Source organism: Rhinolophus sinicus, chromosome 16 (genome assembly GCF_057876585.1).
Source record: "Rhinolophus sinicus isolate RSI-liver-muscle chromosome 16, RSI-T2T, whole genome shotgun sequence".
NCBI lineage: Eukaryota > Metazoa > Chordata > Mammalia > Chiroptera > Rhinolophidae > Rhinolophus > Rhinolophus sinicus.
The window spans coordinates 117,349,366-117,377,340 of record NC_142516.1 but is presented as its reverse complement, the minus strand read 5'-3'; the positions used below and the strand labels follow the sequence as shown (position 1 = coordinate 117,377,340).

Sequence of the window (27,975 nt, the reverse complement as noted above, 5' to 3'; positions counted from 1 at the left end):
TTCAAAATGAGGAAAAAAAATCACTCTTGAATCACACTCATTTTATTTCACAACAAACAGTTGTGGAGCTGTTCAGTTATTATCTCTCATTATTATTGCTATTACTGAGTGCTGAAAGCATGCCTCTGTAAGACATTGCCCTCAGCAGCTCTGTATGCATCGTCTCTTTGCGTCCGTATGACAAAGACACAAGGTAGATATCACTTTCCACGTTTTTGCAGATAAGAACCCCAAGGCTCAGTATTTGAATTGAACCCAAATTGCAAAACTTATGCTACACACTGGGTTTTTCCCCACCTTTATAAAGCTTCTTCATGCTGGTGACTTCATCAGAGCTGTCCATCACCTTTCTGTGTTTTCTCTAATATCCAGTCTACGTACTCAGCAACTTTGCTGTAGACACCTGGTTGTCCCCTGCGGCCACAGCCTTCGCCCCAGCTGGTGATGCCCACCAAATGCCATATTCCGTTGTATTTACAAACTAAAGGACCACCTGAATCTCCCTGCAGGTAAAAAAACAGAATGATAAGAGGTTATGACAGATGTGCCTTTAAAATTCTGTAGTCACACCATACACACCACACACATCCAATTTCTTGTAGATCTTCAGGTACCTCATATGCCTCACTAGTTGTTAGATGTGGTAAAAAAATGATTTAATTCAATAACGTATTGTCCAACAAAAAAATTTGACATCATTATTCCAATGCCAAATCAATGTAATATTCTTATATTTTAGTATAATTATTTTATGTACAATTGTGTTCCCTTAAATTAGCATGCCCTTGCACACGCACACGTACACATACACACATATTCAATTTGTTAGAGGTTACTTGTGAAATTATCAGCTCATTTGGCTCAGATGTTTTAAAAAACTATAATGAAATATTCTATTAGAAAATAATACATTTGAAATGAATTTTCTCAAGTAGCCTATTTTACATTTTTCATAACCGAGTGCATTACCTTACAAGCATCTTTTCCCCCTTCTTTATAGCCAGCACAGATCATCTGTTTGGTTATTTCATAACCTCTGTATCTTTTCTGGCATTCTTCATTAGTTACCAAAGGAATATTTGCCTTTTGTAAGGTATTTTCGATTTCACCTATGAAGTAACCAACATATAACTTCAGGAGGAGGAAATAAAATAAATATGGACATAAGACTAAAGTCTAAAAGCAAATCAGAATAATGAACTTTACATTAAGGTCATTTTTTTAGGTGTAAACTTTAAAGGTGAGAAGGTAGAGTTATACACAACACATGCAAACACACACACACAGATGACAGGGAGGGAGGCAAGGAGGGAGGAAGGGAGGAAGAGAGGAAGGGAGGGAGGGAGGGAGGGAGGTTCCCCTTGGATATATGTTGGGAACTTTCTGTGTTTTGTTAAGCTACTTTTAAATCTTCCTGTCTCAAGGTTTTAGCTAAAAATTTGAAAATTTTGAATTAGTTGAATAAAGGACTGAATCAGGAGGGATGGAAAGGTCTTGGCAAGCTGCATCCTTTTGTAAAAAATGATACAAATATTATTACTTATAGTGTCTATCAGGAACATAATTTTGGAAAGGGAGAATGATCTGTTCCTGAAATTTTTCAAGGGCAATTGAAATATCCCAAGTATCCATAAGCAGGTTTCTTAACCTAGGTTCCATGGAAAGAATATCACGGTCTATAAGCTTGGATAAGAAAAAAAATACATCCTTATTTTCACCAACCTCAAACTAAGGTATGACACGTCCTTCAGTTATGAATGCAGGCAACAGTCCCAGGTGTTTCAGCTGTACCTATGACTTTGCCATCAATATAAATCACAGACACTTTCCTATCACATTACAGTTGTGACAGATAACTGAAATCATCATTTGAGCTCAACACAATTTCAAAGTTATGGTAGTAACTAGAACAACTTGCTGATGAATATATTAACAAAGAAGCATATGTATTACTGTATCATATCTTTTAAAAAGCAGTTTTGCTAACTCTCTTGCAATCTCATTGGTTGCTTTTGTAATCCCATGTGTCTTATTTAAGCATTTAAAAGCATCGTTGGAGAAATGGTTCATAGATGGGAGGGCAGGTGATAGTTGCTGAGTAAAAACGGTGAAGAGATTAAGATGCGCAAATTGCTAGTAACAGAATAGTCACAGGGATGTAAAGAACAGTATAGGGAACATAGTCAGTAACGTAATAACAATGTAGTAACAACAATGTATGGTGCCAGGTGGGGACTGGACTTATCAGGGGTATCACTTTGTAAATTATATAAATGTCTAACCACTATGCTGTACACTATGTTGAAATTAATATAATATTGAATGTCAACTTTTTTTAATTGAAAAATAACCAAAAAATATTGAGAAAGAAAACAGTGGTTCATAGGCTCTATCAGATTACAGGAAGGATGCATGAAAAAAACACACGATGGAAAGCCAGCCATACAAAGAGAGGGTGCGTCTGCCTGTGTCCCGGTCATGAATGTGAAGGGAGCACCGTGGCATTGGGAGATGGAAACACTGCTAATGCTCTAACGCTGAGGACAGCATGGGCTTCGGGTGGGGGTGGGGTGGTGTTAGCCCTACGTGAGACCAATCCTTTATGTGAAGACAAGCAAATGATCTTATTATAGAGTAAGATGCTTAAAAGTTTACCTTATTCATTCTTCCAGGCCCAAGCAAAAATACATCTTCTCAAGAATCACTGCACAAATATTTGAGAATGAATAGATTGGAGAGATCATGAGTTTGGATATAATTTTAGACAGAGGCCGATTGAGCTGATCCACTCCAAGTGCTTTAACATATAAGACTTGCTTTAGGAACAACATTTAAAATATCATACTGTACCTCTTTCCTTTGTGTAGCCCCATCCAGTTACCCAACAGTTAGTATAAATTGCATTTGTGTCATCTTTGGAAGGGAGACATATTGGTTTTTGGAATTCTGAAAGGTATTTTTTAAATTAGAGTGTGGTTAAAGTTATGGACATTGACTTTAAAAATACAAACTTTTCTTTTCCCACATTCTCTTTGTATAGAGTAGCACCACCGAGAATAACCCTATGCTTCCTGCTCAGTTTCTAAGGTCAATGATCTAGTAAATTTCTCATTGTTAGAGTCATTTTCACATGACATTTTTTTGGTGTGAAATTGTCTGGATTAAATATTAAAACTCAGAACCCACATTTACTGTCAACAGCATTTAGAAGTTATGTCTCTTATTCTTTGTATGATATTTTTAATGGTAATATCAGAGTGTCTACAATGTTTCAGTCACTGTTTTAAGTGCTTTAACTTACTGGCTTAATTATTATAACAACTGTGGGGACAGAGCCAGGAGTGCAGTTTCCAGGCTCTTGGCCTCAGGTGGAAAGATGCTGGCTCAGGTAGTAAATGGTCATCAACTGTGATTGGATGGCCATCAGCTGTGGCTAGTTGGCCGTCAGCTGTAACCAGTGAGCCATTGACCACTAATATAATTTCTATGGCTACGCTAGCAGCGGATGGTGGCTGAACTAGCAAGAAGATGGTGGCTGGGCTAGCAAGCGTGGATTGCAGTTAGCATGGCAGATTGCTAGCAAGTGGGGTTGGTTGGTTGGCAGAGAAGTGGTTGGCAGGTTGCAGATCATGTGGATCCTGTTTCCTGTGTCTCCAACCCAGCCGCGAGCGAGACTATAGGGGTATGACTCCCCTATCTATGGCTCCACGGGTGTTCCTTTTTGGCCTCACCGTATCCTGCGTTCTTGTGTGGGGAGTGGGACTAGAGACCCTGCATGACACCCAGCATGACAACAAACTAATGGGGTAACTATCATGCCCATTTTACAGTTTGAGTTGCAAAAAGATGAAAGCAACTTGCCCAAGGTTACAGGATTCTTAATGGACACAGTGGGCATTCAGCCACTTTGGGGCATTGTACCCAAAAGGCAGCACCTCCACCTGCCATGTTACTGTATTCTCAGAGCTTCCTTCTGCATCAGTCTCTCCACTGTTCAAGTTACACCTGGAAATTAACATCTGGCCCCACTTGCCCTCATATAGTTTCAATATGCCTAAGCCCAAATCAACGGTAATTCTGCTACACTTGTCAACGAAAGCCATACTTCCCAGATGGCAAAGACATTTCTATGTCTATTATTTCAATTATATATAAGCATTTGTTTTCCTACCTGAAAGAACTAACAAACATTTCTTGCCTCTTAAGGAGAGGAGATTTTATGTCAAGTCACTGTTGTTATCTTCCCTGGCAATCCTGACCTTCCCCCAACACCACCAACCAGAAAATAAAGACAATTTCTGCAGATTCTGCCCTCTCGTTCAAATTGCTGTGAAAACTTAAACTAATGCCATTCAGCTGGACAGCTTCTCCTTAAATGTGCTACGTACCAGTATAATTCAAAGGAGCCTCAAGCTTTATTAAGGCAATATCATGAGCAGTTTCTGAGATATTATAATTTTGGTGAATAATAATCTCTTTTATTTGTGAGAAAGGTGTTTCTTTTGTTATCTCTGACAAATTTAAAATGCCAGCATAAATGCGCCAAATATCCGAAAAGGGAAGCCTAGGAGAGAAAAATAAATACCTATTTAAAACCAGAAATGCTAGCCTTGAATATTGGTCTTTTTTCCTTTCACTTTACCTTTCAAAAAAAAAAAAAAAGCTGGGAAGAAAATACTACATGTGACATATTTTTACTTACCTAATCTCTCCTGCTGGCAGTTTGTCATCACCCACACAGCAGTACTGAATTGCTGAAGATTTCGTTAATAATATTAAAAATATACATTAATGTAATTATTTCATGTTTACTCTAAGTAAAATTACAAGAATGTTACTGATCCATTCTGAGAGAAACTGTGGTCAGGAAAAACTCTAGTAGTGTATCACGGGAAAATCATGCTCAGTTCACCAAACATGAATGCAATTGCTCTCATGAAATTCCGAATTGTCAGGAAGTCAGACTGAGTTTACACAAGCCCTTCTAATAGGGCGAATGAGGGGAGACATCAGTGGTATTTAAAATCTATTTATATTTTGCGAAGTGTGAAAATTTAAATTAACTCTTTGAATATGAACATATACAAAGGCAATCTAAAATTATTACTTAAAACAAAGTCTTATTTTGTGTAAATACATGGAAATTTTTATCATCAAGAGAGTGGTCCAAGACATGCACAAAACTCCAGAGGAAATAATGGCGATATCAGGTGCAAAGTCACTTTCTTTCAATCAAGTCACAGTGTCTCCATGAATATTAGCTCTTATAAGCAAACACAACACTGAGCCTTCAAAAATGAACATTCTTAACATAAATTAGTGCAGCCACTCTGGAAAACTTTACGGAGCTTCCTCAACAAATTAAAGCTAGACCTACCATCTCATCCAGCAATCCCACTCCTGGGTGTATATCCGAAGGAAACAAAATCACTATCTTCAAGAGATATCTGCACTTCCATATTTACTGCAGCATTATTCACAATAGCCAAGATATGGAAACAATCTAAATGTCCATCAACAGATGAATAGATAAACAAAATGTGGTATATGCAATGGAATATTCTTCAAACATAAAAAGAAGGAAATCCTGCCATTTGCAACAGCAAAGATGAAATTTGAGGACATCACACAAAGTGAAATAAGTCAGACAGAGAAAACAAATACTGTATGATCTCACTTATATGTGGAATCTAAAATACCTGAACTCAGAGAAACAGAGAGTGGATTAGTGGTTGCCCAAGGGGTAGAGCTAGGGGATGGGCTAAGGTGGTCAAAGGGGACAAACTTTCAGTTATAAGATGAATGAGTTCTGGTGACATAATGTACAGCGTTGTGACTATAGTCAATACTGTATTGTACACTTGAAAGTTGCTAAGAGAATAAATCTTAAAAGTACTCACCACAAAAAAAACCCAAAACCAAATTGTAACTATGTGAGATGAGAGATACGTTAACTAACCCGATTGTGGTAATCATTTTGCAATATATACATGTATCCAATTAGTATATTGTACACCTTAAATTTACACAACGTTATATGTCAATTTTATCTCAATAAAGCTGGGGGGGAAAGATGAAAATTCTTGGTCCCAAACCAGGGTGCATTTACTAAAATGGGAAACAACTGTTTCCCTTCACAGGGTCTTTCCAACATCCTTCCCCTTAGCAATGCCACGTACAGCAGAGCTCCAACTGCAGGCTCATTCTGTTGCTATGTGGTGACTGTGGAGGATCCTTGCTCAGCCCACCTATGCCCCTGGCTGTTCTATTTCTGCAACAGTATCCCGAATCCTGGTACACAGTAACTGGGGGAGGGGGAAATGCTAGGAAAACAAAAAATACTTTTTGAAAGTGATCAAGTACCTTTGATTTTAGGGCTAATAGTATCTCCTTTGCTTATTCATAAGCTTGGTCCATTTTTACATTTCTTATCTAACCATAGCTCATATTTTTTGAGTAATTTTTATGCTCCAAGTATAGTACTAAGCATTTTAAGTGTGTCTCTTCCTTCCAAAAACCTTATGAACTAGATACCATTATCATTCATATTTTACAGATAGAAAATAAAGGTAAGAGAATTTACAAATTGCCCAAGGTCATTTATACCTCTAATAAGTGGCAGAGCTGTGAATCAAGCCCCATTCTCACTACAAAGTTTAAGTGTTTTAAAACTTTAAAATCCTGCGATGGGTATTATTTGCCTGACAAAGTAGAAATATTACACCAAATTATATTCATTGAAATATATAGGATAAAAAACTATCACATTTTTGTTTTACTAATTACTATTAATGTCACTTAGTACATTTGTGAATCTATGGGTCTGAAAAATCATTCTTTGAAGAATACATTTTTGGGAATGGTCAGTAGAGGTGGCAGCAGTTGGGACTTTTTTATGTAGTTATTCTTTAAAGCAGGAGATATTCCCCAGGGAGCATCAGTCTCGCAAACACACCCCACTCTGGTCTGATGGGTCAGATTGATCAGTGTTTAGGCCCTACTGGTTGTCCAACATTTTGAATACCGTTTCTGCTTAAATTTTTTTTTCAGTTAAAAAAGAATAACCTTTCATTAAGAAATTGTCATGATGATGGCAAAATTAATTATAGGTCTTCAAAACACAAAGGCAAGATAAGACCCTGGATAAGATGTGGCCAAAACTTACTCATCAAAGCAATGGGCAGCAGTTAGGATCCATTGTTGTCCAATGATTGACCCTCCACACACATGGGTCTGGGTTGTCAGCTTCACTTGCAGGCTGACCTGCCAGGGCCACTCTCCCCAAGAAGAGTTGGTTCCTCCAACAACGCGTGCATTTGTTTTTGTACAGACTAGAAAGAGAGTGTTGAAATTAATGGCTGGAATTAGAGGTGACTCAGAGTCCTCTTCAGCCACAAAAGACATAAATACATACTTTCATTACATAAAACTAAGCAAGCTCTGAAAACAATAAGGACATCCCTTTATAGTTCTGTGAAAAAGTGAGGTTTACTCACCAGAGCTGTCCCCACTTTTACACAACCTCAAAGAATAACCAGACCTCGCTTGTTTCCCATGTGTAATTCCAGTCGGGGAACCATCCAAAGATAATCGTAAGGAGCACTTACATCTAGATGAAATGATCCGTATAAAGATTAAACCTTCACAGAGTGGGGAAGGTCATGAAATTGTCTTGCCGACTGTCTTAGAAAAATAAACTTTCACTAACTTCTCTCCTCTACAGTCTTCTGGGAGTGAAGAATAGGTAAAAAACTGACAGCGAACCGTCTCCGTACAAGTCTCTTGGCAATCATTGACTCCTCTAACGAAGGTCACATTCAGTTCTTCTCCTCCAAAATCAACTCCTGCATAAATTTTGGAATGGCAGGGCTCTGTGCCAATTATCAACAGAAGAAGATATAAAATGAAAACAGCCATAAGCCATATTTACATAAGTTTCTGGTACACTGAGGATTGTTTCACTATTACTTGTTAGAAGGTCATAACATTTGTCACATTGTATGTATTATTATTGAATCACATTACCAGGAAAAGTTCGTTTGCAGGTTAAAAGGCTATATCCAGATAAGGTGTTTTCCTGAGGAGTCGGGGAACTCGGTGTCCCACTTTTGGAAGTCTTAAGTAAACAAATATTTCTATTGAAAAAACAACAACAAAAAAAAAAAGAGAGAAAGAAAGAAAACTGCATTAAAGGCAAATAAACAACATCTAATAGGAAAAACAATAAAAAGCACCCCGGAAAATTTTATTCTTCTGAGAAACTGTTTAAATTACTTCAGCCTAACTCACTTAGGCTGAAGGATTCTCATAAATTACAGAGATTAAATGTAAATCGAGCCACATCTCCCTCTAAAGAAAAGTGATAGCCACAGACAACCAGAAAAGAGGAGAATGGTAAAATTCCACCTTCTGATTGAAAATAAAAAGAGCAAAGAACAAATTCTGGGGGTTCATGCTGCTGATGCTATTATATAACTAGATATCCTTCTCTTAGCTCCATCTTGTATATAAAGAAAAGGGTGGGTTATCTGAGGGTAAAGAGATCAAACCAGAATCTTGATCAGGATAAACAAAGGGTCGAGTTAGAACCAATGAATTTAAAGGATATGCTGCCAGTGAGTGGTTTTTACTTCAAGCTAATACAAAACATTAAGATCAGTAAGAAAGGTATCAGATCCTTCTTTTTCCATGGCTGTTGTTTCCTTGATTCAACGGTATGTTTAAGTAAGAGAAGGTAAGTAGAAAAATCTGCTAATCTCTTTACTAATCTCTTTCTGGCAGAAAAGTATCCACTTAAACGGCAGGTTCAAGAGTTTGAGGGAAATTAAGAACATTAAAAAAAATTCAAACGATAAAATTAAAGAGATGACAGGCCAGCAACAAACATTACACATTCAAACTCACCTTTGTGATTCTGTATTCCACGCATTAGTATAGAATGTAAAGAAGAGGCAGTTGGGGTGATAGGTACAAATGGTTCGACATACGAAAGCATCCGGAGTGATGACCCTGGCAACATCCACATCCGAAAATGCAAGGCGTTGGAATATGTTCATGTGGCAACCTGTGAGCTCAGAGGGCAGATGTTACTCAGTAAATGACGTGATTGTAAATTTGCTTGTACTTTTTCATCATAACTAAGGAAATGATGACTACTTATTACTCATAACACTAAACATCCTAAGTGAAAAAATGTCAGTGTATCCCCAAACTTGTTGTTTGCCATTTAGAAGAAGGAAATATTGTTGAAACTCTCATAAAAGACAGATTCCTATGTCAGAGAAATAAAATATCTCAACCTATGCTCTTAGCGTCAATCCAACCAGTGCAAAGTATTTAGGTTACTTAGCATGGGTTCATATTTTCTTTATATTACCTTTACCCTAAATTCTATGTCTTAGGAGCATGAGATTTTGTTTTATATTATCCTGAATATTATGAAAAATATTTTAATTAAAAGAGATAAAGAAAAATACCAGGTAGCTAACAAAAATGCCATGTGCCCATTGAAATTAGAACAGAAGAAAATCTTCTTAATTACATTTTTATTTGTGTTTATATTATGTACTCAGTTTACATAATTCGATAACACAAATTTTATTAAAATATGGAAGCTTAAATGATAGCAATTATAAGAAGGACAGAAGAACCTAATTCAAATCAACATAGTTGTATCAAGAGAGAGCGCCCCCTCTAACATAGTATCTTCATATGGGCAGTCTGGGAAATTAGGCCTCAACTGTTTAACTCTTTCTTTCTAAAAACATAGACTCTTGAAGCTGGACGGGAACTTATAGGTTATCTATGCCAACCTATAACTACGTCCTCCCAAGGATATTCCTGACAAGTTATCCAACTTTTACTTAGACATTTATATTGATAAGAGCTCATTACATAATAACAAGGCCCATTTCTTTTCTGGATTACTCTAGGTGTTGGGAATTGTTTTTTTCCTTTCTTCACAGTAGTACCTACCTAGCTCTGCTTAATGGAACCACACAGATTAGTCTAATCCCCTCCCCAATGACAGCCCTTCAAAAAACAAAAAAATGAAGACAGTCATCCTAACTCCTTTTTAGGTTAAATATCTTTAACTTACTCTTTTAACTTTTTAAAAAATTTCCCGTTACTTCTAGATATAATACCACTTTGGTTACTTTCTTTTAAAGTGCTCTAGTTATCCATTGCTCCGTACAAAATGTGGAACACAGAAACGCAGAACAGAATACAACTTTTCAGTCATGCTCTGAATGGAGAATGACTGCTATTGAATACACTGTTTCTTTCGGGGTGATGAAATATTGCGGGACTAAATATTGGCCACTGGCTCACAGTTTTGTGAATACACTGAAAACCACTGAATTGTACATCTTAAAAAGATTAATTTTATGCTAAAAATTACATATCAAATTTTTAAAACCTACTAGGAAAAAACAATGCATATATACTATATTAAAATATAAAACTTGAAAAAACAGAAAAGATATGAATATTAAAAATTAAATAATCAGTACCATTTGAACCAATAAATCTGGTACACATCATGGAGGGGGTGCACTGGGGAAGAGAAGAAACAAACAGAAAAAGAGACGCATTGCTGCTGACTCTCCCCAATCTTCCAAGGAGGGCGTCCTAGCCCAGCACCCAATACAGGGCTTGGCAGAGTCAGCCCTTGATACTGTGAAGAACTGGCTATCGTGATTTGGTTTCAAAAACAACTTATTAACAACATGGTATACTAAATAAGGTAGAATATCATGCCAGTTTTCTGGATAATTCAACAGAAATTACCTCTCTGTTTGAAACTACAAGGTTTAATTGATTCATTATGTTAGAATCATTTCACTAGATAATGGACACTACCAAGAAACTACCTTATAATTTTCTCTACACTATCACTGTAGTAGTTTCCTATTGCTGCTGTAACAAATTACCATACACTTAGTGGTGTAGAACAACACAAATTTATGTTCTCACAGTTCCGGAGATCAGAAGTCTGAAATTGATCTTACTGAGCTAAAATCAGGATGTTGGCAGGCTGTGTTCTTTCAGAACGCTATATAGGAGAAACTGTTTCCTTGCCTTTATCACCTTCTCAAGGCCACTGAATTCCTTGGCTCAGGAACTCTTTTTCTATCTTCAAAGCCAACAGTGTTAGCATCTTCAAGTCTGTCTCTCTCTCTCTCTCTCTCTCTCTCTCTCTCCCCTTCTGCCTCCTTCTTTTTCTTATAAGGACCCTGGAACTACATTGGGCCCATCTAGATAATCCAGAATATCTCTCACTTCAAAGTCCCGAATGTAGTCACATCTGTCAAGCCCCTCTTACTGTGTAAGGTAGCATTCGCAGATGCCAGGGATTATGATGTGAACATATTGGGGGGGGGGGGGGGGCTCTTATTCTACCTGCTACAATCATGTAGTGAAATAGCAGGCATGGAGTTACCAATTTCTGAAAGAGCACAGGGCTTCAGTGAGAATCCAGATACCACATTTGCCAGCACCTTTATACTGGTCGGTGTTCCTGTTGGACTATGCTTTAATAAACAGCTGTTCCTGAATGTGAAGAAAAGAGATTATTTTGCTTCTTAAACTGCAAGGTACATACAGCAGTCCATTTTTTTATTGAAATAATCGATGGTCCATGAAAAATAAACAAAACAATCTGAACAATGACTTTGATAATGAACAGGTCAGGGAATTGCATTATTAATTAGACATCTTCCTCCTCTGCAGAGGGAAGGTTAGGGTGAGAATGGGGTGGGAGACATTATTCAATAAGACATTACTCTATTGAACCCTTATTCCACAAGCACAGCCTATCTGCAAACCAAATGGAAATTATTCTCTTGAGGAAAATAAGGAGAGTGCTTATGTCTAAAAGCTGATTGGTTTTCAGTTGGAAAAAAAAAAAAGGTTGTGAAGAATACAATTAAGTCATAAAATCACTATCACAAAGAACAAACACTATGAATTTTACTCACCGGTGTGCTGCATTGTGAAATGTTTGCGTGGCATATGTGAAAAATTTGCAGTGAATGTCATTGGTGCACTTTTTTTGGCATTCATCAACACTTGTAACAATAGATACATTAAAATTGACTCCTCTCATATCAATTCCTTCATAAATGTCTCTGTGGCAAGCTGTACAAATAAAATGCATGCAGCAAATTCAGTCAGTTTCCCTTCTAGAAATAGATCATCAGTTTGGGTAGTGTGGTTTTGAAAGATAATATTCTGGTTTTGGCAACTGACCTATTAATTAGGGGACTTAGAATTTTTGTTACATTACCAAATGATAAAACGCTGCTTGAAATAAACCTGTCCCATGTTTTAGAGCACTAGTATAGAAAAGGGGTTACTTTACTTCCAAAACTGCAAGGTGCAGCAATACAGGTGATATTTCATGCTGAAATTATCAATGAGCAGTGGAAGGAAAATAAACAAGGCAATAATAACAATGGCCGTGAGGATGTGTGCTGGGGTTTGCATTAGTAAACAAACTGATGTGCCTTCAACCTTTTATGTTGAGTGAAGGAGCTTCTCTATCACTTTGCTTATTTCTCAGCTTTCAACTCTTCCCGTCTGATTACAGATTGCATCTGTAAGCCCTGTCATTGATATCTATGTGTAATACCATGAACATAAAATGTGGAGAGTTCTTGTATGTGCATGATGAAACCATTTCCACTTTTGCTTTAAAAATTTGATGGAAGGAGAACTGACTCTGGGTGGTGAACACACAATGTGATATAGAAATGACGTATTACAGAATTATACACTTGAAACCTATGTAACTTCACTAACAATTGTCACCCCAATAAACTTTAATTAAAAATTGTTTTTTCTAAAATTCCCCTTAAGCACTTTTTCAATTAAATTATATCTTATATATAAAATAAAGATAGATAATTCTTTTTAGACAGTGAACCAAATTTATGAGTTAGGCTCTTTTTTTAAAGACTCAAATTTTTTAGTGAGACTCTTGGTTAAGGAAACCAGCAGAATAAACCATAATCTGTAGTATATACATTTCCACTCATAAGAAGAATAGTTGAAGAAGTCACAAAACTAGATTTAATGATGGGAATGACAGAAAATGTACAAAGTATTAGAAAAACAGAGTATGGAGGTGGCAGGGCAGTGGATTATTCATGGTGGTTCATTCACACAGGTTAATGCAAATTAGAGAAATAGAATCTCTTTCAATTCTGCTGCACATGAAAAAAGATACAAGCTAAGAATTGGAATGGGATACTTATAAACCAAAACTTTTCTTTATGGTTAGTGGAAAGCTATAAATGTACTTCTAAATATTTTAGAGTAAAATTGGTCCTGAGTTGAGAAAATTTATTTGCCTGGGATCAGTTTTTCACTTTAATTTCCTTTAAGGTATTTGGGCAAGGTTAGAAGGGAACATTAAATCAAATTCTGTAAGTAGGCTAATTTTTTTGGCAGGGGAAGGGGGAACAATAAGGAGTATTTAGAATGGCCCAATATTATTTTTTATTCAAATTTCACCACAATACCATAATTGAAAATAATACTTAATTGAAGAATTTATACTAAATTATATTAAGATATAAATTGATCTTATAAAATAGGAAGTGTACTCCTCCTCAGGTAAACTACATATTGGCTAAGTCAGGCCCCATGTTTGCAGCTAAGGACTGCTTACTTCACAAACTGCAGGCACAGAATGTGTATGTGTATTGAGGGAGTGGTGTTGATGAGGGAGGAGAGGATGGAAAATGTATAAGCATCTGAAATTTGAGGCTACGAGATTAACTGTAGATAGGAAAGATAAAATAGCAATGACGTACAGTCACAACATAGTTATTTTAAGGTTCTGCCAACCTATCAGTTAAGAGAATTTTTTTTAGTACTTTTCATTTGCAGATCGATCATGTTAGAGACATTGTTCACTTGCCTTAAATTTCTTCGGATATGGTCGAAAATTGTTTCCTAAGATATTAGTAGCAGTAAGCATTAGAATTAGTTTTCTGGCCTTCTACTCCTCACCTTCCTTCTAAGAAATGTTCTTCTTGGCAAGATTTGCAGAGCCCAGTCCTTCAGTTAGGGGTTTAACAGAATTTAACTTCAGCACGATTGACATTAGAGAGTAGAGAATCTTTCTTGTGGGGCTCTCCCAGTACCTTCTGGAATGTTTAGCAGCATTTCTGGTCTTTATTCACTAGATGTTAGTAGCATTTTCCCCCACCTCCCTCCAAAGTTGTGACAACTAAAAAATGTCTCCAAATATTGCCAAATGTCCCCTGGAGAAAGGACAAAAAACCCCAAACTGAGAACTAGAAAGAACCACTGGTGTATAAATTACCATCAGGTGAAACAGGGAGAGAAATACCCTCTGTGTTTTCTTTAAGTTTCTTATCTGGAATCAAGGGGAGACTGTAGTTTGGATCTGTATTCGCTGTCTACAAGCCTTACGCTGTAATGCTATCATCATAAAAAATAGAGGCTCACTAAGCTGATAAAGACATGAGGCTATGTCCAGAACACTGCTCCGCCCCGTCATCTTCCTAAGGGTTCCCTTCCAAAAGCCCGCGGGAATGCAGACTTTGAGCAGAAGTTATTTTAAGGTAGACTCATTAGTCATTGAAATTTAGCAAAGAAATCCACACCTTACCACTTATCCGATGACCACATTGCTTTAGGGAATGCCCAGAAATCGCCCTTGTCCATGCCACACGTGGCAGGGTTCCTGTAACACTGTCTTTCAAGAAGCAGCCAAACCTGTTTTTAAAATTAGCTTCACTTAGAAAGTAGAATAAAAAACACACATTGAGGACATGTCTAGCATTTCTTCTACACTAATAACTACAAGCAGGAATAAGGAAACTCTTACAGCTTCCCTGATACTTGCTGGAAAGAACATTCTTAAAGGCAGTTCCATACTGTCTAACAGCCTTTGTAATACCTACCTTCAGCATTGTTTTCCTTTAAAATGTTTCCTGCACATTTTTAAGTACAGAAAGTCAAACATATTAAAGAGTTAATGGTGTTTCCTGTGTTTCTAAACTTTGGAGGATTTAATTTGGGGGATTTAATCACCAACTATTTTTCCAATGCTCGCTCTTTTCCAAACTACCAGTTAATAATATATATTCACAGGTGCACACACCCCCAAGCATACCATGGGTGCCCATACTGGTCACAAGCTCTGGATCTTATTCAATTACATTCTCAACAAAATGCCTGCTTTCTATTATGTTTGCTTAAGACTGTGCTATCTACAAACGGGGTCATGAATCACGTAGCAAGTATGTGTCCTTGTTTGGGTGAAATATTCACCTGTTATTAAATCCTTTCTTGAGACAATTTCTTAACCCAATGATTTACAAGCATTTTCCTTGAAGCCTTTGACAGAAAATGACTAGCTTTCACTACTTTCAGTGAACACAGCATTTGTTTAAAATGCAGATTTCTAGGCCCAAGAGACTTTGGATCAGTAGGTCTGGGCTTTAGTGTAAGAATTTGCTTATGTAAGAACCACTTTAGGTGATTTTGATGAAGCTGGTCCTTGAATCCCACTTGAGAAAATAACCCTGTGATATGCTAAGCTATTCTACACACAACTGATTCCACTTTTAAAACTGACTGGCTTCTCCAATAATGAAATATCAACTTTTACCTTTTGCCTGTGTCAGTTGTTGAACTTGCAGGAAGAAAACTGAATAGCAAACACCTCGGGTGGAATGTGCACATCATCTGACAGTGCTGGGCGTTTGGGGTGTACATGGCGGTTACATCCCCACCTTTGAAGAAGGCATTTTTATATAGTTGAGTCAGGCACCCTGTAATATAATCATTGAAAAAAAACCAAAAACCTATTCATTTGGAAAGAATGTAAATAATACTTTTGATAGAAATGTATCTTTGTTCTGAGCCTTCTTACTTCCTCTATGCAATACCCCAAAATCTTTACAATATGACTATAATTATAGAAGCAGAATGAAATATATTAAGGCAACTATTTGAACAACGCATGATGTTAAAATCGTTTCATGGGTACTTCCGTATAAAAAACTTGGTTGATTTTTATTAAATCATACAATAATTTACACATAAAAAAAATTATCCCCAAGAAAATACAATCCAAGTTTGGTTTCTTCCTGTCACTAAACATGTTATGAAAATATCATGCCTTAAAAATAACAATGTATGTTCTTTTTCAAAACACATCTCCCCTAAATTCTCACAATATATCTGTAAGGAAGCTAGAGACAAACTTTATCATACACCTGACCTATTTATTTATTTTTTTTTTAAGAAAGAAATTAAGTAACTAAGTTTCAGGACAGTACAGACTTGCCCGGGATTCACAGGACTAATGAAAGTGCTGGGACATAAACCCGGCTCTTCCAGCTTACCATTTTGTTCCCTTTTCTATTGTGCAATGTTAAAAGTTTTTCCTCATCTCGGTTTAACTCAAGCAAACTAACAGTTATTGGGTATTTATTACTTTAGGAATGAGTGCAGAGAAGGCAGTATTTGTTCAGTTTCTACAAGCTCCTTCTTAAGATAGTTTAAGCAAATGCATGTATATGCCAAATTGAAACACATTTTGAACTACTTGAACATTGTTCACTGATCTAAAGTACCCTGCATCACATATTATTAGATTATTGTTACCTTTACCATTTTACTCTTTCATATATTAAACCAGGGGTGTCCAAACTTTTTTCAACGTTTTTCACCAAGGGCCATATGCGGTAAAATACACAAAGAGCCGGGCCACTCACTCGAGATGAAGTATGTATTGCCTCACTTGGTTTATTTAAGTAAACTAAACATATTTTTGGAATTTGCTACGGGCCAATTAAAAATGGATTGCGGGCCGCAGTTGGCCCGTGGGCCGCAGTTTGGACACCCCTGTATTAAACTATTACTTTTAATATATGAATTTGAGTTTACCTTGAATGACCTACTCAAAGTCTACTTAATAAGCTTTTCCAACTCAGGTAGCAGTTGGTCAACTGTCTATTAACCACAGGATATCCCCATGACAACCTTGTCTGTCACCTAAGAGTAGGCATGCTTCAATTTTCATCAAATCTATTTTTGTATGGCCTTTCAAGGAACGGGCAGCTTAGACACATGTATTTTATTAAGCACTGAAGTTTAAAATTTCCTCTGCACTATCCCGCCCCCTGGAGATTCTGACCCTGAGCTCTATGTGACTTTCCAACCCAGCAGGATCATTTCTCTTCCTCTTAGAGGTGTGGTTAAGATGGCTTACCCTTGGGTAAGGCTTTTATTTAGAAAGAGCAGAGATCTCTTCATGTGGAAGCTTCTGGGAATACAAGTTGCCAAGTGTACAGGACTAGATTTCATATACACAGAAAACACTGAGTAGTTTGTCCAGTGAGAATTCTAGCTACAAAGGGGCCAGTTTTTTAGACAACTTGTATTTTGGTTGATTCATCTTTTGGTTGATTCATTATTAGCAGCCATCTTCCTCTACCCCAATGCATAAAGAAAGGCACAAACAATGAATGGTACCAGCCTGGGAGTTCCCATTCAGCAACGGAGCCTCTGTGAACTGCCATGTGATTCCATCAATTGAAAGGGGGTAACTACAAGTACACCAACTTCAAGAGAACCAGAAAGAAAGTTCTAATAGGTTATTTGTTTATCCTAATAGATTGGTGATGATGATGATAAGCTTGTTTGTATTATATTTTAGAGTATACTTAAAACAGTTACATAAGTTATCTCACAACATAAAATATTACATTATATTATATTATATTATATTATATTATATTATATTATATTATATTATATTATATTATATTATATTATATCACACTAGCCCCTGTGTCCATGGATATTGGACATTGATCTTGTTTAAAAAATTACATAATAAGGTGAAAAAAAGCACTCTAATTTTTAAAAATTGGGTGAAGGATATAAAAAGGTAATTTGCAAAAGAAATGCAAGCGACAAGTAAGTATATGAAAAATTGTAAAGATGATAATATGGGGGCTAAAAAAATTAATTATTTTCCTCCCACCTTCTAAATTCTTCTAGCTGGGTTAATAATCAAATTAACAGAGATAGATTAACAGGAGAAAATCAAAAGTTTTAATACGTGTGCATGGGGATTTCACGTAAGCATGAAAATTCCAAAGACAGTGAGGCTGCACTGGGCATACAAGACATTTTGGACAAAGGAAAAAAGAGGGGCGACAAGGTCTTAGATTTCAGAAGTGAGAATGGGCGATTTACAGGTAGTTGACAAGTGAGATATACATGGCAGGAAAATCCTTCTGGCAACTCAGAAACAATGGGACATGGGGTATCTAGCTGACAGAGGCTGGCCTGATGCCCTCTTATTTACCACACTTAATACAAATTAGGCTAAGGGAGCATTCTAAGATTTCCTTCCTGAAGGAGGTTTCTCTGTCTGAATTTTTTGGGCAGGAATGAGGTGGAGGGGAGTCTCAAAGTTTCTTTGAGTCTTGTGTCTTAATAAACAGCTTAAAACCAACATCCCAAAAAAGCAGCTTCAGGGTGGCAAAAGTTTGCCATCCTTAATAATTACAGGCAAGTTAAAACAACTAGATGCCTTTTTACTCACGAGAGTAGCAAAAACTTTAAATGATCTAAGTTACCTGCATTAAGGTAATGATTCTGGTGGCAAATGATAAAAAAGCAAACAAACAAACAAAAACCAAACCAAAAACAACCTAGTTCAAAGTGACTTGAGTACAAACGAAACGTGTTGGTTCAGACTCCAAAGAGTCTATGGTATCTGGCTTCAAGAAGACCTGGATGCAGTGCTCAGCTGATCTTATCAAAATACAAGCTTTCTTCATACATTTGCTCTGTTCCAGGGTATTGCTTTTGCTCCACATAGTAGCAAGATAGTGCCAGACGCTCACCCCTCTGTATTCTCCCATAGTTTAAATCCAGTAGGAGGAAAGAAATCCAAGTCTTATTTCTAGGTGTGTAAGCAAGTCTATTGCCAGGCTTTGGCTCCCATCAGGTGGTTACAGCCAGCTGGACGTGTGCACTTACTCATTGGTTCCAGCCTGCCTGAGTCACAGCCACAACCACGTGGACCAAAAGCAGGAGGTAGCAGTTTCCCAGAAATCAATTAGGATACTGCTTCAGAAAGGGGACAATATGCCAGGCCACAAAACATTTGATGACTATTGGAGTCGGCCTAAGTGGAGTAAATGATCCCTCTCATCTGCTGGTGAAAAAAGTAAATTTAGGAATAACGTTTTGGAGACGATTTCATAATGCATGTCATAAAATCTTCAAAAATATTCACACCTTTGTATCTGGTATTTTTATTTCCCCAAATTTATTCTACAGAAATAACTAAATATGTGTGCAAGAATGCACATACAAAAATACCATGAACTGAGAAAAATACTAAGCTTCCAATAATATATCTACTTGCATAAAAAGATAGCTATAAATGGGAAACATAAGTTATAAAAAAACTATCTATAATGAATAACATCATTGTTAAATGTATAAATAGATATGTGCAGGAGACTATCTGAAAAACTAAACAGATTTCTAATGATGGCCATTTCTGAATTATGAGATAGACAATATAAAGTTTCTCATATTCTGCTTATTTGCACCAATAACTTTCCTAGCATGATCACTATTTATTTATTTATTCATTGCTAAAAGGATAAAATTGAACTGGCCATGGTCCACAGTGTTTCTGACTCAGCACTCAATAAATTTGTATATGGTAATGATTACAGCTCAGAAGAGCAATGAAGAGTAAGGTGACAGATGAAGGGGAGTTGTGGTTTGGGGAAAAAAAATACTTCTTCCTGAAGAAGGTATATCTCTTTACAAATGTAACTCTTACCCATCAGGTGTTTATCTTAGACATACATCTGAGAGGTAAGTAAACAACAACCACTGTGATGTGGCCATCTTAATGTAGAAAATGCCACACTCCACAATGATCAATGTAAAACAGTGTCCGGAATCATTCTAATTCTCTGAAAATGGAATGGAATGGATAGAAAGAGAAGTAGGATCAAAACTTGGTGTTGAAACTAGAACTATTCAAATGAATGGTTTCCTAAATTAAATTTAAAAAAGAATGCTAGGCATTTTATAGTATTTGGATCCAACCCAACTGTTATACCGGGTACACAGTACATACTGTGACTCTTTTAGGTCACTGGGGAACCTAGTGATGTTTTCAATTCTTAAATGGTTCCCCAGGGACCTAAAAGAGTCACAGTATATACTGTGCACCCAGTATAACAGTTGGGTTGGATCCAGATACTATAAAATGCCTAGCATTCTTTTGAATGTTCAGATAGTTGTGTTTTTTTGTTTGTTTGTTTGTTTTTAATGTTGATACAGGGCTGATTGTTTTAAGATCTGCTTTGTAGAGTCCTTTCCAAACAAAAGTTTCTGTTAACACATACCTGAAGGCATTCTCACTCCTGGGCTCCTCCCCCTGGTGTATCTAGGGCAATACTGAGAAGTGGTAGTTGCCTGAGAACGTTAAAAAGATATGTCCTGACTTACTAAGGCCTAGCTCCTTCTCCAAAGTTGTATGTCCAGTAGCTTTTTCCAGGGGTGGTATGTCTTTCTTAAATATTCTCCCACACACCCTCAACTTTATGTCTTATAGATAATCCACTTACCACAGGAAACTGTAGCAAACAAACAAATGAAATAAGCTGCTTGCCTGAACAAAATCATCCTAAAAGAGAAAACAACACATGTATAACTATGCTGGTTGTATATCACATTTAACATGAACCTTCATTTAAGGTGGTACAGATTTTCTTTTAAATGCCTGTATTGTGAATCAAAGCACACAATTACCAATATAGAAAACAAGAGTTTTCTGTATATTTTGTGCCCAAGAACTTGGCACAAGATGCAAATTGAGACCTCTAGACTAATAATCGTGTTTATTGCTCATTTGCCACATACGCTGTTAGTTATTGTGGAAAGGGAATTGGTAGGAGGGAATTAAACAGTTGTGAATCCTCTTGATTTGAGCAGAAGGAAAATTATTGTAAATAATAATAATATTGTTCCAGATTCCCTAAGTAAAGAAAAGCTCTCAAAATATTCAAGCCCATTTAAGATTTTTAAATCAGTCAATAGTCTTTCAATTTCAAAATATTTCACACTTAAATATCCCCATATAAAAGAACACCAGTTCCTTCTACACTCTAAATATGCAGGAAATGAAAACATAAAAAAAAAATAGCATCTTCATAAAGTAAAAACTATACTCAATTTTTAAAAACCCTCTTTATTTGGAAGCAATTGGAATAACAGAAATTCTCTACCTGAAAGCACAGTTGCTTCTGTGGTTCTAGATGAGAGGGTCTCCCACCACTTAAAAATGGACAGTCTTCAAGCTTTCCTGACGTGGCACTGCAGGCAGTATTTGCTTGGCTCTGATATTGACTTTGGTTTTCTGCCAACTCTTTCAACTTTTTGCCCTGTCAACATATTCTATGAATGTCCCATTCCTGTGTTCAGCTATTTAATATATTAACTATTTCACATTAGGACCATACAATTCATGCACAGTTTTCCATTTTTAAAAATGTTCATAACATTCCCTGTTATTTGGGGTCATGAAGCTTAAATCACGTCTCACTGGACTTTTTTCCATTATAATTACCTAGATGAATAACTGAATAAAGGGTGGGTATGGATAGATTATACTGGAAGGATCTTAAGGCAAATTATATCTATGCCTTCCTACACCAAAGGCAAAGAATCTAACTAATAACACAGAAATTTTAAGTATGGAAGGGAGTTGGTTGATATTTAGGTCCTTCTACCCCCTGATGCAGGAAATAAGATATAGCAGGGTTGACAAACCACAGTGCACAGGCCAAATCTTACCCAGCACCTGTTTTTATAAATAAACTTTTACTGGTGTACAGCCATGCCCATTCATTCATATGAGGTCTGACAATTAAATTCGCGAACTTGTTTTCAACCATGTTGCTAACTTTTATTTTTATATCAGAGGGATTATTCATTATGACTTTGTACCAACTGGACAAACAGTTAACCAACTTTACTATTTGGAAGTGCTGAAAAGGCTGTGTGGAAAGTTAGGCGACCTGAACTTTTCGCCAACAATGCATGGCTCTTGCATCACAACAAGGCACCAGTCCACATGGCACTGTCTGTGAGGGAGTTTTTAGCCAGTAAACAAGTAACTGTATTAGAACACCCTCCCTACTCACCTGGTCTGGCCCCCAATGACTTCTTTCTTTATCCGAAGATAAATGTTGAAAGGAAGACATTTTTATGATACTTAGGACATGAAGGGTAATACGACGACAACTCTGATGGCCATTCCAGAATAAGAGTTCCAAAATTGTTTTGAAGGGTGGAATAGGCACTCGTGTCGGTGCATAGCTTCCTAAGGGGAATACTTTGAAGGTGACCATAGTGATATTCAGTAATGAGGTATGCATTTTTTCTAGGATGAGTTCACGAACTTAATTGTCAGGCCTTTGTATATTATATATGCTTGTTTTCACCCAAAAACTGGGGTTAAGTACTAGTTGTGATAGAGACAGTTTGGCCTGCAAAGGTGAAAATATTTACTATCTGGCCCTTTTCAGATAAAGTTGATAGAAACCTGCTGTTTAGCACTCCTGGCATAGAGTTTAGATTTCTCTGTCAGAATACCTCGACTACAAAGCAGCATGCTTTCTGATTTTCCCAGGAGCCTGTCCTGCTCAGGGAGTTCTATTTTATTTTTATTTTTCAGAAAAAATTCTCCCTACACACTGAAATACACACCCTTGTAACTTTTATCCTTCTGTCCTAGATTTGCCTACTAGATCCACACAAAATAATTTATACTCCTGGTACTTTTTAAAATATCTAAAGACCATACTCACTTGCCCACCAAATTTCCTTTGTTTTCTAACTATTCTTTAAAATTGTGGTACATTTTTTGACTAGAAAATTAAATTTTTAGGAAGTTGATTCTTCAGTAAATAGTTAATGCATATTATTGCAATGCAAAATTGTGCTTATTAAAAATGTAGGATAATGTTGTCAGTAAAATAATATATGGCTGTAATGAAGTAGCATATTTCAATATGCATGCAGTACTGCCTTTTAGATTCAGGTATCAAGTGGTACACCAGCAATCAACAAAAGAAAATCCTCTGCCATGTGCATCATAAAAGAATTAAAAGTTGGGATCTTATCAGCTAGCAGCCTCAACAGGGAAAAAAAAAAAAAAAAATGGGACAAAGCTACCCTGCCTCCATATCACAGCAGAAACCCTCACAGGTTGTTTCTCTAGAAGGTGTGATTACAGATTTCAACCTATTTAAGTATACTTCTGTTTTATTTGAATTTTTCTTACAGTTAGATGTATCGTGTTTCCCCAAAAATAAGACCTAGCCGGACAATCAGCTCTAATGCATCTTTTGGAGCAAAAATTAACATAAGACCCTTTCATGTGGGGTGTCATGCGGGGTCTCTGCTCCCGCTCCCCACATAAGAACGCAGGATATGGTGAGGCCAAAAAGGAACATCAACGGAGCCATAGGTAGGGGAGTCCTACCTCTATATTCTCACTGGCGGCTGGGTTGGAGTCACAGGAAGAAGGAGCCACACGACCCACAATTTGCCGTCCACTTCTCTGCCAACCAACCCACCCCACTTGCTAACTGCAATCAGCACTTGCTAGTTGAGCCCATGGCAGTTATATCATTGGCTAATGGCTCACTGGTTACAGCTGATGGCCAACTAGTCACAGCTGACGGCCATTTACTACCCGAGCCAGCACCTTTCCACATGAGGTCGAAAGCCTGGAAACTGCTCTCTGGGACTCTGTCCCCACAGACCCAGTTCTTTTTTACTATAAGACCAGGTCTTACATTAATTTTTGCTCCAAAAGAACGCATTAGAGCTGATTGTCTAGCTAGGTCTTATTTTCAGGGAAACACTGTAAGTAAAGTTCTAATAATACCATAAAACTGAAGCTTTGTCAATTTAGAAGAGCCAGATCAGAATTAAGTTGAGGAGTCAGTGATGGGCAGAATTCTAAAATGTTCCCCAAGATTTCCCACTCTAACCCCAGGACTGAGTAAGACGGGACGCTCTGTCTGACCGTGAGTATGCTCTGTTACAGAACATAACATGCAGATGGGATTAAAATTACTGAACAGTCCCTTTTGAGCTAGCTAAAATGGAGATTGTCTGAGTATGCCTAATTTCATCACACAAGCCCTTTAAAAACAGTCTTCTGCTGTTAACATAGAAGTCCGAGAGGTTTGAGGTTCAGTTCGAGAGAGATTTGACAGGAGAGAAACTCTTCATTGTGGCTTTGAGATGGATGACTCCTGGGGCAAACACCTGAGAGTGGCCTCTAGGGCTGAGAGTGGGCTCTGGTCAAGAGCCAGAAAGAAAAGGGAGAATTCAGTCCTACAATCACAAGAAACTGAATCACTTCCAACAAACTGAATGCACTTGGAAGAGGATTCTTCCCCCAAATATTCACAGCTTGATTCTGGGCTTGTGAGAAACCAAATAGCTAAGCCTATCTACTGACTTACAGAACTATGAAATAATACATTAGTGTTGTTTTAAACAGCTAAGATTGTAGCAATTTGTGAGGCAGCAAAAGAGCACTAATAGAGAAGGTAATTTCATCTGAAGTGACGGTGACCTGGAGACAGGGGGTTTGGAGTTGGACACTTTTGAGGTGAGGGGTTGGAGAGTCCCTAAGGGAGCATAAGGAGCCTTGGTGGGAAGATGGGCCAGAGGCAGAGCAGTGATCTGCCAATGGTCTTCAAAAGAAGGGGGAAAGCCCTGATTCTCTGACGAATTAGCTGTGTGGCCAGGAGATGGGCCCACCAGGAAAGAAACAGATGAAGAAACGCTACCTTGCACTGCACATTAAGAAACGAATCTGAGTTCACTGAGAAAGGTCTTCAGTGGTCACTTTTGACTCACAAAGGATTTTGGCTGTTTGTGTCTCTATGGCATCAAATGTCCCTAAGAAGGGTCATATGTTAGGCTCTACTCTTCTCAGTGCACTTCAGTGAGAATTATAATATTACCACTATAATTATAATATACCACTGTAATAAGTAGGCAAATAAATAAAATCTATTAATAGAATAAATAAAAAATAAATATTTTAACAGATGAGCTGTCACTGTCCTTGTGATCAGGTGGTATCTGGAAGGAGAGGGCACAATAAAGGGAGTGCTAAATTGCTATTTGTAAGGAATTAAAAAAAAAGAAAGAAGGCAGTGGAAAACATGACATGCCATCTTTAAGCATCTCACCTAAAAAGGCATTGCTTGATTTTTCTTCATAGCACTTACCACTGTCTGACATTATGTTACCTATTTGTTCATTTTTATGTGGTTGTTCTGCTGCCCACTCCTCAAACCTTGTTGTTAGGCCTGGGACTCAGTATATTTGCTGTCTGTCCCCAGAGCCCTGAATTGCACTTGGCAGACATTCATTGAATAAAAGAGTGAAGTGATGAATAAATAAGTGAATAAGGAATTAAATGTTCTTTAAAAAAAAAAAAAAAAAAAAAAAAAACCCAAAAGAACCATATTGAGGACAAGATTGTCCTTTCACCCATAGCTGTGCACCATCTAATTCACACCGAGAGTCACTGTCACCATTGTAAGTGAAGATGAGCTTCTGGTCTTGGATGTCACTGAAGGTGATTATTAGACTAATAGCCAGACTGGCCCTAATTCTGTGAATGTCCTTTGGTGGGAGGAATGTCCTCTTGAGGTCCCATCCTATTGCATCACTGTGAGATGCTGAAGTTCTTGGCTTTCTGAACACTGTTTCTGGTAGTAACAAATCAGCACAGATTACAACATCAAGCATCATTGATGATTGTAACAATTAATTCATGAAGGCTGAAAAGCCTGAAGCACAACCACATTCTTACGGTGCTATGGGCATATGAAAAAATTAATTGTGCCTTTGTGCATTAAGTCTTAAATTATTCTATTTTCATAAGCATAAAATATAAAATTGGAGATTGATTTGAATAAGAAAGGAGGCCAAAGGGACAATATAGTAAAAAAGAGTTAAATCTCCTTTCTAAGATTCCCTTGTGAGCTCTTCTGTGTTTACCATTCAGCTAAAACATAAATTTTAAAACTATATATAGTATTTAAAAATAAGTTTAAAACATTCTAGAAATAAGAAAATTATTTCTAAATACTGTGACTTTTTTTCTTTAGAAGAAAAGACTATCCTATGGTTTTTACATAGGAACATGAATTTTAGTAGTCTTTACTTCCATGAAACACAAGTAGACTATCTCAGGAAAAAAGGGAATTAGTAAATATAAACCACAACAAAAAGAAATTGACGGGTAAGAGGATAGATAATGATGGGAAAGAAAAATAAAGTGCTAAAAATTTGTCTCCTAAGTTCACAAGAGCAGGAGTAGGAATAGCTACTATTGAGAGTTAATTTGGAAATTGAATTTGGCCCCAAAATCTCAAAGAATAACCCATTTGGTGAATTTCTAGACAAGGAGCTGAGGAAAGAATACACAGAGTCAGTTAACAGTAATTACAGATGAGAGGCTTGTCCCTGGAATTTGGAATACAGCAAGCTAGATGGCAAACCAGGATGAACCTGGTTTCATTAATGCAGGGGAAAAACAACAACAACACTAGTCTGAGGAATAAATCAGGATGGAGTTAAGAAACTAGATTGTTATGTTAGGCTAAACCCAGCTGTATTCATAAATGAAACACTGTACTTCCAATTTTTCTACTATTGAGGAAAGATAGAAACCCTGCATTTTCTCAAATGCTATTTCATTTATCATTTAGCAATATATACAAATATCAAATTATTATTTTGTACACCTGAAACTGATATATTATCTCAATTATATCTCAATTTTTAAAATGTTATTACACTTAAATGTCTAGCAGATATATCTTATGCACTGTAATCCAGCCTGGAGGAGAGGTACCGAAATAAGATGAAGACCTAAATTCATGTCCAAAGAATGAGGCACCTTTCTTCACGCTGAAGCTGACCTGACAAACGCTATGTTGCTTTTGGTTAGAAGTGAAAGACAATCAATCTAAGTAAAATGGCAATATCCTGTCTTTTGGGCTCCAAGGTAGGGTTGAACAGAGGACAGGGCAGCCACACAGCTGAAACTCAGCACTATCTTGGGACATGGGACTCAAACCCAGGATTCTCGCCATTACTTATCTCTGCATCCTTTCTACTCATCATCTTTATTCAATTTCCTAGCAGCTGTTCCAGGAGTTCAATTGCCAATTGATCCCCAGTCTCACAACTTGAAGTTTCTACCAAGGGAGATTAACTATGTCTTCTTCAATTCTAGCTGGGAAAACCCACGGGGAGAACTCTGATTGGACTCTGCTTGGGTCAATCAACTGAAGTCGAGAGAGTGGGATTGCCTAAGAACATGGCAGCATCAACTAGAACCACATGCTTACAGTTTGTATACTGGGGAAACAAAAGGATGAGAACAGAAGAATAGGAGGTATGTGGTGGTGGGGGGGATGGATTTGTCACAGGATAGTTTCAAAAATATAGAGGGTGCTGTTTCTAGGCAGACTAAAAATATGTAAATTCAAATGGAGACTGGAACCAAGAAACCAAGAGAAGCCTGAGACTCGGAAGGGCAGCAATGGAAGAATTAGTAAAGATCAAGAGCAATGTATCATTAGAGACCAAGACTGAGATTACCCACACCCTAATATTCCCTATTTCCTTGTATGCATGCAAAAGTTGGACAGTGGAGGAGGCTGACAGAAAAAAAAAAAAAAAGATTCATATGAAGTATGGTGTTGGAGGTGAGCTCTACAGATACCTTGGACAGTCAGAAAGATAGTGAGTCCTAGAGAAAATTCAGCCTGAATTACTGGAGGCAAAAAATGACAAAACTGAAATAGTCCTACTTCAGGCACATCATGAGAAGGCAGA

General features: G+C 37.2%; 1 protein-coding gene across 1 annotated transcript; it reads right to left on the bottom strand.

The window, feature by feature from the left end:
• Positions 1 to 20: 20 nt before the first annotated feature.
• Positions 21 to 21,463, bottom strand: KLKB1 (kallikrein B1). Its single transcript, XM_088793309.1, is given in 17 exon segments — positions 21 to 338; positions 341 to 503; positions 970 to 1,109; positions 2,851 to 2,946; positions 4,389 to 4,564; positions 7,166 to 7,331; positions 7,497 to 7,609; positions 7,709 to 7,871; positions 8,026 to 8,135; positions 8,905 to 9,064; positions 11,444 to 11,553; positions 11,982 to 12,141; positions 14,645 to 14,751; positions 15,650 to 15,812; positions 17,521 to 17,609; positions 20,658 to 20,716; positions 21,318 to 21,463. Coding segments are annotated over 14 exon segments (1,797 nt in total). The 5' UTR covers positions 15,757 to 15,812; positions 17,521 to 17,609; positions 20,658 to 20,716; positions 21,318 to 21,463; the 3' UTR covers positions 21 to 312.
• Positions 21,464 to 27,975: the final 6,512 nt, after the last annotated feature.